Source organism: Corella eumyota, chromosome 6 (assembly GCF_963082875.1).
Source record: "Corella eumyota chromosome 6, kaCorEumy4.1, whole genome shotgun sequence".
In the NCBI taxonomy this organism is placed as follows: domain Eukaryota; kingdom Metazoa; phylum Chordata; class Ascidiacea; order Phlebobranchia; family Corellidae; genus Corella; species Corella eumyota.
In genome coordinates this window covers 13,212,843-13,223,815 of record NC_137495.1, presented here as the reverse complement: position 1 = coordinate 13,223,815, position 10,973 = coordinate 13,212,843, and the positions used below count along the sequence as shown (strand labels likewise).

Here is a 10,973-nt window from a genome sequence, read left to right as displayed (position 1 = left end):
AATTTTGCTTTAAATATCGATAATATAAATTTAAAATAACCTTACGTTGCCAAAAGGTTTGGCCGTAAGGAGATTCAGCCGGAAAAAACACGGCATAAGTCTACAACAATATTCCCGCTTATAATGTCAGCATAAGATCATCATTTACTAATATTTAAATTTTGCAATAAGTACAGCATATATAAAAGTTTTGATAAGTTGTTACAATAATGACATTTTTTTTTAAGATTAATGTTTTAAAAACTAATTTAAAATAAACTATTAACAAGAGATTGCGCCTGCAAAAAACGGCAGAAAGTCGAAGACAAAATTGCTGTGTACGCAGCCTAAGACCATATATCGCCGACTAAATATATACTGTTTTTTTTGCAAAATTTTATTTTAAATATGAGGAAAACATGATCGGTCTTATGCTGGCATTACACGCTGCAGCCAGTCTGGAAAGTAGAGCAGCGTGAACGCACGAGATTTTTTTCATTAAAAAAAAAGCACGCCTGGAATTAGCGTTTTGCACGCCTGGGTCTTAAAAAAATGTGCACGCGCAGTACTGACGCCTAAAACATGCTAACATATATGATGCTAACATATATCACACGTGCACGCCTAGACCGAAAATTTTGGTCTGCGTGCACGCGCGGTCACGCATTTTTTTACGCTTGCACGCACGAGATCTCGTCCAAAACTGTCCTACTTTCCAGACTGGCGCTGCAGACTGAACCTTCTTGCCAAGTCTTCTGGTCCCCACGTACGCTAGCACGCATTTTTTATCTCAAAAGCGCCTGTTTTTTCCGTTTTAAATATATATACAGTTTTTAAAAAAAATATTTTTTCTATTCAGCTATTATATATGCGAGCGTAAATTTTTAACCAAAAAAGACCTGTCTTTGTTTAGTTGTTAGTTTTACATTTTACTTTTTATTAAATCTAATTACAAATTTGTTTTTATAACATTGTTAATAATACTAGCTTAAAGTTAAAACAATTTTTATGTTTAACTTACACGAAACATGAATGACTTTGTAGTGACCTTCGAGTTGGTTGTTTATATCAACAGATTAGTTGACACATTTACGTCTATCGCCACAGCCACCAATAAAATATTTTAATTATTTGCCCTCCATTACAAAACATTAAATTGCAAAAAAAATAAAACAAACTTGAACAATATTTATATATTTTAAATAATTATTTTAATAATCAAACCAGAAAAGGGTTTATTGTTACCAGAAGATTATCGATCAGTTACCTTACTAAAAAGAGATTACGAAATAATTTCAAATATAATAATAATGCGAAAACACTTTTTTTTTGTATATATCTTTATTCTCGATGTGGGAAAGTCGAATTCGCGACTTAAACATAGAGTAACATCAGTTACTCCGACCCAGTGTCGAGTTACCTGTGGCAGTTTGGGATATTATAGATTTTAATTGCCCGATAATATACTGCTGATTAGGTGCTGGCTCAGCAGGAGTTTAGACCGTTTATAGCGCCTTACTCAAGGGCGCTACAGCATGAGATCAGTGGGGATTGAACCCACGACCTCATGTGTGGTGTAGCAAGTGTTCTTACCACTACACCACGCTGCCGGCTCTTACCAATGTTAATACCACCAGATCAGAATGTTACAATTTGATTTAGTTAAAATGTTGAAATATCAAAAATAATTTAAACATATGACATAGTTACTCAGCCCAAAATAAATATTTTATTATATTATATACAAATCTTTGTGTTAACTTATTATTTTTATTCCTTTTTAAATCGTTAAATTGATTTTGTCGTTTTTAACCGTCGTATTAATATAACAAAGTACTGTGAAAGCCCCAGCAAGAGGTCCTTGTTTCGATCCCCACTGCTTTCATTCTGTGGCGCTATTTAGTTCAACTATAAGTAGTATAAAATTCTGCTGAACCAACACTTTTTTTTGTGATAGGTTTTGATATTTTTATTGGCTAAGTGTGTGCTGTTAATGACGTGTATGAGCTATCCGTAAACGCCGGGCTCAAGGGCGAATAGTGTGGCAATGGTGCAGCTCGAACCCGAAACCTTTCGGCTCGTAATCCGCTGCCAAGACCGCTTAACCACACTACCGGACTGCTGAGCCAACACTTATTTAGTAGCATAACTATCGGGCAACAACCCCACCTTAACTTGAGAACAATTTAAAAATATTACTCTAAAATAATTTTTTTTTACAATATGTATTTATGATGCTAAAATATGTACATTAAAAACGAATTTTACTAAAGTAAACTATTTAAAAAAATGATTTTTAGACAGAATTTAATATATACATAAAGAGACAGTGCTAAAATAATTTAAATTTTTGAATTTTATATTTCATCAAATTAACAAAAATCTTAAAATTTTAGTTTTGTTTGTTTTCGGTCTCGGAGAGCAGAGGTTGTTCATTTAATGTGTTTACGTAGTTGTCATTGTAGTTAAGAGTGCTGCTCACATCTAAAAAAATAGAAAAAATGCATTACCAATACGTCTTGTATTTTATTTATCCTTAATGTGGGAAGGCTGACTTCATGGCTTAAACATAGAGTTACATCAGTTACCTTGACCCAGTCTCAAGTTGCCTTTGGCAGTTTGGGATATTATAGATTATAATTGCCCAGTAGTTATGCTACTGATTTTAGTGCTGGCTCAGCAGGAGTTCATACCGTTTATAGCGCCTTACTCAAGGGCGCTACAGCATGAGAGCAGTGTGGATTAAACCCACGACCTCATGGTGGTGTAGCAAGTGTTTTTACCACTACACCACGCTGCCAGTATTGATTATAATTGTTAGCTTATTAAGCTGCTAATTAAGTACTGGCTCAGCAGGAGTTTAAAAAGTTATTTTTCTACAAAATAAATATTTTATAAATAAAATTTAAAAGTTCATACCCGAAAGATTGACAACATTCTTTGTATCCAAGTTGGTAGAAAAAATGTTTTCTTGAATGCATTCAGTGGGATTTGAACTCGATGCGTCTTGCTTTGCCTTTGGTAGAATTAAACCAAATTTGCCAGAGTCTAAAAAAAAGATAAAAATTAATAATTTACTAAAGTTATGATGGTTAAAATATTTGGCTTTACTACATAAGGTCTTTGGTTCGATCCCCACTGCTTTAAAGATGTTACACCCTTAAGTGGCGTGGTGTAGTAGTAAGAACACTTGCTACACCACACATGAGGCTGTGGGTTCAATCTCCACTGATCTCATGCTGTAGCGCCCTAGAGTAAGGCCCTATATATAAACAGAACTCTTGCTGAGCCAGCACTTAATCAGCAGTATAAACATCGGGCAATTATAATTTATAATATCCCAAACTGCCACAGGCAACTCAAGACTGGGTTGAAGTAACTGATGTTACTCTATGTTTAGGTTGCGAAGTCGACCTTTTCACATCGAGAATAAATAATTTAACATGAAAATGGTGAAAAATTTTTTTTACCGGCATTTTTTTCGCTATTTAGTTTTGAATTCTTAATCTCATCAAATAAAGGTTGGATTCCAATCATTTTATGAATTTCAGAAGCTGTGAAACCCAAAATCCGTTCCAAGTTGTTTACATACTTGTAAACATAACGCCTAAAACAAAAAAAATATTAAAAATTTAAAAAAAAAAAAAAAAACAGAATAATTTTTGTTCATGTATTTATTTATCTTTGATGCCGGAAGATCGACTTCACGACCAACTTTTGTTACCGTGACCCAGTCTCGAGTTGTCTTTGCCAGTTTGGAATGTTATAGAGATTATAAATGCCCGATAATTATGCCGCTGATTAAGTGCTGGCTCAGCAGGAGTTCATACCGTTTATAGCACCTTACTCAAGGGCGGTACAGCATGAAATCATTGGGGATCGAACCTAAGACCTCATGTAGTGATGCTAAGTGTTCTCATTAGTATGACTCGCTGTCAGATTTATTTAAAGATTAGGAAAGTTTATAAAACTAAAATGTTAAAGCTAATATGCCACAAAAACTAATTACCTTAACATATCAAAATTTTGAAACAACATATTACAAAAAATTTGTTAAAATTTTTAAAAAGCATTTTCCAAAGGAGGGTTAAGATAAAGAAAAACAAATCGATGTTAACATTTCTCTATATATTTTTTCTATAAAAACATTGAACATTTTATTACCTTGCTGGACATTTGACGATGATATTTTTATCGTAATAATACCGAATTCCTCTCGATAGTTTCTCGTATGTCATTTTTGGTTTATTTTTTCTTAAGCCCCATCGTCTAAAAAAATTACAGAATTTAATTGATAAAGTTATTATATAATTTTTTATTTATTTATCCTTGATGTAGAAAGGTCGACTTCACAGCCTATACATAGAGTAATATTTGTTACCCCAACCCAGTCTCGGGTTTAGCTTGCCAGTTTAGGATATTATTGATTTTTTGTATACATATTTTTATCCTTGATGTGGGAAGGTCGAATGCGTGACCTAAACATAAAGTAACATTTGTTACTCTGACCCAGTCCCGAGTTGCCTGTGGCAAATCAGGATATTATATAGATTTTAATTGCCTGATAATTATGCTGCTGATTAAGTGCTGGCTCAGCAGGAGTTCATACCGTTTATATCGCCTTACTTAAGGGCGCTACAGCATGAGAGCAGTGGGAATTGAACCCACGACCTCATGGTGGTGTAGCAATTGTTCTTACCACTACACCACGCTGCCAGTTTTGCCCGATAAATAATCTTCTAATTTTTTTAGATTACTGGAAGTTGTTTTGTTTTTAATGCTTTAATCAAGGGCACTACAGTATGAATGCAGTGGGGATCAAACCCTCAACCTTATGTCCTAAAGCCCAAAGAAACTTCTACAATAAGCCGCTTTATAGCAACCACTAATAAAAAAAATATTAAAAAACTTTGGATGTAAAATATAAAAATGGTAGAAATTACTTTGCCACTTTATCAGGTTCTTCCATTTTAAACTGCCATTTTTCACCGGTCCATTTAATCAGATTTTTACAGGTTGGATCGCATAATAACTTTAATAAAAACTGCCACAACGGAATAGGAATGTAATGGTTAGAACATTTGAATTTATTAAATAAGTTCCTGGGTTTAATCCCCACTGCTCTTATGCTGTAGAGCCTTTGAACACCAAACAACAAATGTTGAAATGAGGATAAACAACCAAACTGGCAACACCGGCTCCCTCGTGGTGAACCCTGAATGTTCGTGAATGGTGAACCCTGAATGTTCGTAGAATTTCAAGTTTAATCTCAGCGAAGATAATTCTGGGGTGTCGTTACACAGAAAGTAGGTGATTTCCCAAACCAAAGAAGAGGACTCCTGTTCAATATAAGTTATAGTTAGAGTACAAGAAATTATTGAAATTATTAAACTTAAATTAAACATAAACCAATATTTTTTCCTAAACTTTAAAGCTAATCCTTCGGTAAGATCATGCAGAGACATATTAGTTACAACTGGAGCTATATATGGCTGTGATGGTGCTCGAACCAGAGACCTTTTGCACACTAACCCAATATTAAAGCAGTGAACAACTAAGTTTTGTTTACCTGCATTTTATCATGTGACACCAAGCCACGTTTCCAACGTACATTTGAGTTTGTAGCGCCTCTGGTGGATAAGAGACTAGATCACTTTAGTCACAAATTGGCGCAAATGAATCGATTTGGTGACGTTGTCATTTTTACCATAAATACCAGAACCTCTAAGTGCACATGTGACTAGTTTCTACAAAATATAATGACGTCAATAACAAAAAAGAACAAAAGCAAACAATTATATGCTGAGTAGACCGACAGCGCGGTGTAGTAGTAAGAACACTTGGTACACCACCATAAGGTCATGGGTTTGCTCCCAACTACTCTTATGCTGTAGCACCCTTGAGTAAGGTGTTATAAACAATTTAAATTTCTGCCAAGCCAGCACTTAATCGGCAGCATAATTATCGGACAATTATTTATAATAGCTCAAACTGCCACAGGCAACTTGAGATTGGGTTAAACTAACTATTGTTACTCTATGTTTGAGACACTTTTTCGACTTTTCCACATCGAAGATAAAGATATATTTAAAAAAATATAATAAAAAAATAAATGAAAATAACGTGACTTCACCTAAAATGTTTCCATTTTTCATCTTTATTCTGTTCCAATCCAGCACAAGCTCCTTCGCAGTTTCTTTGTACTCCTGTATAACGTCACAAAAGAGTAACAGTAAATAGTGTCTTCACTACCGCCCACTAGTGGTTCCATGGTTCAATTTGGTCCGAAAGCCTCGATTGAGCTCATGTAGAGACAATAACTGACATTGTTTGCACAACAAGCCTCCAGCACGTTCATTGTTCCTGTATGACGTCATAATATATTTAACAACTACCAGTAGTAATCTACATCAATTAAGTTCTAGAATAAATAAACTATGTTGTCTAATTCTAATATAACAACAACGTCACTTATGACATCACAATACCTACCTCCAACATTTATTTTCTATAATTTTCGATGAGGGGTTAATTCCTAGTAATCAACAACACTGGCCATATGCAAGACCACATGACATCCTCGTACGACTGACATGAGACTTCAACGATCCGTGACGTCATGCTTAATCCATTAAACTTTCATGTGGCATCTGAAAAAATTAATAAAATGAGATTTAAAAAAAAAATTAAAAATTTTTTTTAATTTGTATAAAAAAAATAATTTTAATAGAAACTATCGAATATACTTAATACCAAGCATAAAATTAAGATATTAAAATTTTGTGTTTTAAATAAACTTTACTTTTATAAACTGACAAGTAACCTCCTAATAAATTTTAGAATATTCCTACTCGTTAATATTGATATTTTGTTGAGTAATCCTTTGGGGAAACCAGCAACCCCAGCCCCTTTTGTTTCCTCTTAAATATTGTCTCTAGGATGTCGATCATTTCTTGTTTATCCTCCAACGGCCAGTTAATCTTGTTGTTGTTTCCCAGCCCAAGATCGATCATTATGTGCTTGTTCCTACAAACTTTTTTAATCAGTTAATAATTTGTAAATATTATAATCCTAATTTTAATGCGTAACTAAACCTTATTTGACATTTTTTCATGTATTTATTTATTCTAGATGTGGCAAGGTCAACTTCACGACCTAAATATAGAGTAACATCAGTTACCTCAGCCCAATTTTAAGTTGGCTTTAGCAGTTTGAATAATTATAGATTATAATTGCCTGATAATTAAGTGCTAGCTTAGCAGGAGTTTATATCCTTTATAGTGCCTTATTTGAGGGCCCCACAGCATAGGAACAGTGGGGAATAATCTGAGGACCTTATTTAATGAAGCCAAGTATTCTGAACACTACACAATGCTGCTGGTTCACTAAACCAATAAGAATCAAACCGCAAACCGCGAGTTAGTCTTTCTAATGCTTAATACTTGTGCTGACAAAATTACATTCTTAATGTAAACAACCTGTAGAAGAACATAGTTGTGCAGGGGTCGTATAATTCGTACATTTTGTTGAGGTCTGGCACCTCAGTAATGTCAACCAAGTAAACAACAGCAAAGTTCTTCACTTTGTCAGCTACGCTATACAAGGTCTAAACATTAAAAATTGTTGATTTAATAAAACGTCACCTACAGAATTCTAAAGCAAAATATTTGTGTTGTATCAACGTCAAAATTAAATATTTCGCAGAATGATCAAAAAAAAAATTAATTTTATCAATAAAACATTTTGTTTTTTTTAATCTATTTTTTTCAAATTATTATTTTCTATTTCATTTACAATCTTGTTCACATATTCCTTCATTATATTCAACGATTCAGGCCAACTATACTTTGGTTTGTAGCCAAAATGTTCCACAAACTTTTGATTGCAGACGGTGAATCTTGTGCAGGACAACTTGGCCATGTTTGGTGTAATATTGGGCTAAAAATCACAAAATAGTTTATCATTAAAAGTATTATACAAGAAATAAATGTTTAACCCTTGCAATAACTTTCTGACCCTCGTTACCAACACATTCTGACCCTCGTTACCAAAGTTTTATTTAAATAGGTATGAGTTTTTAAACAAAAATAAGTCTAAGACCACAACAATTTACCAAAATTTAAGTCAAAAGTTTTCGGTAAAATGGCATTTTTGCGAATATGTTTTTCAGTAAAACCTTTACAACAGTAACCCAGTCAAAAATTACTCAATAAACTAGTTGATTACCTCTTTTTTGACCCCAAACCAACCCAGCACCTGACAACACCAAACAACCAACATTGAAATGAGGATAAACAACCAAAACGGCAACACTGGCTCCCTCTTGTGAATGATGAACCCCGAATGTCCATAAAATTTCAAGTTTAATCTCAGCGAGGATAATTCTAGGGTTTCGTCACAAAGAAAGTAGGTGTTTCCCCCAACCAAAAAAGAAGACTCCTGTACAATATAAGTTATAGTCAGTGTACAAGTTTATTTCTTTAAAATTAATAAACTTAAATTAAACATAAACCAATATTTTTTTACTAAACTGTAAAGCTAATCCTTCAGTAAAGGCATGCTGAGACATATTAGTTACAACCGGACTTATATACGGCTGTGGTGGTGCTCGAACCAAAGACCTTTTGCACACTAACCCAATATTAAAGCAGTGAACAACTAAATTTTGTTTACCTGCATTTTTGTGGCCGCGATCACGTGACACCAAGTCACTTTTCCAGCGAACATTCGAGTTTGTAGCGCCTCTGGTGGAATTGAAGACTAGATCACTTTAGTCGCAAGGTGGCGCAAAAGAATTGATTTGGTAAAATTGTCATTTTTGCCATAAATACCAGAACCTCTAAATGCACATGTGACAAGTTTCTACAAAATATTATGACGTCAATAATAATAAAAAAGTAGTAAAAACACTTGCTACATTACCATGAGGTTGTGGATTCAATCCCCACCACTCACAAGCTGTGATGCTCTTGAGTAAGGTGTTATAAAGAATATAAATTTCTGCTAAGCCAGCACTTAATTAGCAGCATAATTACCAGACAATTATTATTTATAATATCTCAAACTGCCACAGGCAACTCGAGACTGGGTTGAACTAACTATTGTTACACTTATTTGGGACACTTGTTCGACTTTCCCGCATCGAGGATAAAAATATGAAAATAAAAATAACGTGACTTTACCTAAAATGTTTCAATTTTTCATCTTTTTTTTTATCCACTCCAGAACAAGCTCCTTCGCGGTTTCTTTGTACTTATGTATGACGTCACAAAAGAGTTACAGTAAATAGTGTCTTCACTACCGCCCACTAGTGGTTACATAGTTCTGTCCAAAAGCCTCGATTGAGCTCGTGTATAGACAATAACCGAGATTGTTTGCACAATAAGCCTTTAACACATTCATTGTTCCTGACCTATATGACATTATAATATATTTAACAACAAAAATCTGCACCATTTAAGTTCTAAAACAAATGTTGTCAGATTCTGTTATAACAATCCCATCACTTATGACATCACAATGCCTACCTCCAACATTTATTTTCCATAATTTTTGGCAAGGAACTAATTCCTTGTAAGTGACAACACTGGCCTTATGCAAAACCACATAACATCCTTGTACGGCAGAGATGAGACTACTATGATCCATGACACCACACTTAATCCATTCAACTTTCATGTTGGCATCTAAAAAAATAAACAAAATAAGATTTAAAAAATTTTCTAATATTTATACAAAAAAAAAAGATAATTACAAATTTTAGTAGAAAATACCGAATATAAATACTTTGCATAAAGTTAAATTATTAAAGTTTATGTGCTTTGATTAAATTTCGTTGGTTCAGCAGAAGTTTATATCATTTATAGCTCCTTACTCAAGAGCACTACAGCGTGAGTATGAATTGAACCTAGGACCTCAAGTAGGGAAGCCAAGTGTTTTGACCACTACCCATGTTGTCGGTTCACAGAACCAATGAGAATTGAACCCCAAACCAGAAGTTAGTCATCCTAATGCTTAACAATATACACAATACTAAAACAAAACCATCAAAATTACATTCTGTAAATAACAACCTGTAGAAGAACATAGTTGTGCAGGGGTCGTATAATTCGTACATTTTCTTGAAGTCTGGCACCTCAGTAATGTCAACCAAGTAAACAACAGCAAAGTTCTTCACTTTGTCAGCTATACTATACAAGGTATAATATTGAAAATTGTTGATTTATTAAAATGTCACATACAGAATTCTAAAGAAAAATATTTGTGTTGTATAAACGTCCAAATTAAATATTTCGCAGAATGATCAAAAAAAACTTAATTTTATCAATAAAACATTTTCTTTTTGTAAATTTGTTTTAAATTATGGAACCTTAACACAGAATATTATCATTCGAAAAGCTTATTTTCTTTAATATTTAAGTCTTAATTAAACTTTCTTTAAGCATAAAAATATATTTCTAAAAAGTCTAAGAAAATAACACAAATCCACTTTTTTAGCAAAAAATATTAAACTTATGCCAAGTTTACCTAAAATTTTGTCTAAAATATCGTTTCTTGATACGTGAAAATATTAAAATTCGACGCCGGTACCAACTTAAACATTATTGAACTTATTTATATTTAAAATCATTAAATACCTCGTCCATTTTCATGCAGGCCGGGTCCCAATTGTGACCTAACCGAATCACGACAACTTTTTCTTGCTCGTTTAAGATCGATTGATCGACTTGCCAGCTGTTTGTAAGATGGGGAAGCATGTACGACATGGTTACCTTTTAACTATACCAACCATTACCAAATATATAATTTAAATACAACCTTTTTAACTGATTTTATGATTTCGTGCAATTTCGTAAAATTTTTCGCAAAACTAAAAATCGAAAAATTTGTACGAGCAAAAGTTTACGCTGTTTTGTGTTTATCCAATTTGTTAAAACATCTGTTGTTGCGTAAACGTTTATCCTCAGAACACTTTAAGAGATAAATATTAATAA

General features: G+C 33.4%; 2 protein-coding genes and 1 long non-coding RNA gene across 3 annotated transcripts; all 3 read right to left on the bottom strand.

The window, feature by feature from the left end:
- Window positions 1-2,290: 2,290 nt before the first annotated feature.
- On the bottom strand, window positions 2,291-5,079 carry LOC145756078 (uncharacterized). The gene is made up of 5 exons (XM_082572317.1): window positions 4,923-5,079; window positions 4,144-4,248; window positions 3,450-3,586; window positions 2,899-3,027; window positions 2,291-2,463 (listed from the first exon to the last, which is right to left on the bottom strand). Exons 1-5 carry the CDS (start codon window positions 4,946-4,948, stop codon window positions 2,372-2,374), a joined length of 489 nt encoding a protein of 162 aa, XP_082428443.1. The 5' UTR covers window positions 4,949-5,079; the 3' UTR covers window positions 2,291-2,371.
- A 15-nt stretch (window positions 5,080-5,094) lies between these two features.
- Window positions 5,095-10,745, bottom strand: LOC145756079 (thioredoxin-like protein 4A). Its single transcript, XM_082572318.1, has 7 exons — window positions 10,617-10,745; window positions 7,458-7,585; window positions 6,831-7,005; window positions 6,472-6,629; window positions 6,113-6,342; window positions 5,549-5,726; window positions 5,095-5,318 (listed from the first exon to the last, which is right to left on the bottom strand). The coding sequence occupies exons 1-3, from the start codon at window positions 10,743-10,745 to the stop codon at window positions 6,834-6,836; spliced, it is 429 nt and encodes a 142-aa protein (XP_082428444.1). The 3' UTR covers window positions 5,095-5,318; window positions 5,549-5,726; window positions 6,113-6,342; window positions 6,472-6,629; window positions 6,831-6,833.
- Window positions 8,223-9,381, bottom strand: LOC145755523 (uncharacterized). The gene is made up of 3 exons (XR_014284214.1): window positions 9,162-9,381; window positions 8,653-8,841; window positions 8,223-8,418 (listed from the first exon to the last, which is right to left on the bottom strand). It is a non-coding gene; the product is annotated as an uncharacterized LOC145755523 (long non-coding RNA).
- Window positions 10,746-10,973: the final 228 nt, after the last annotated feature.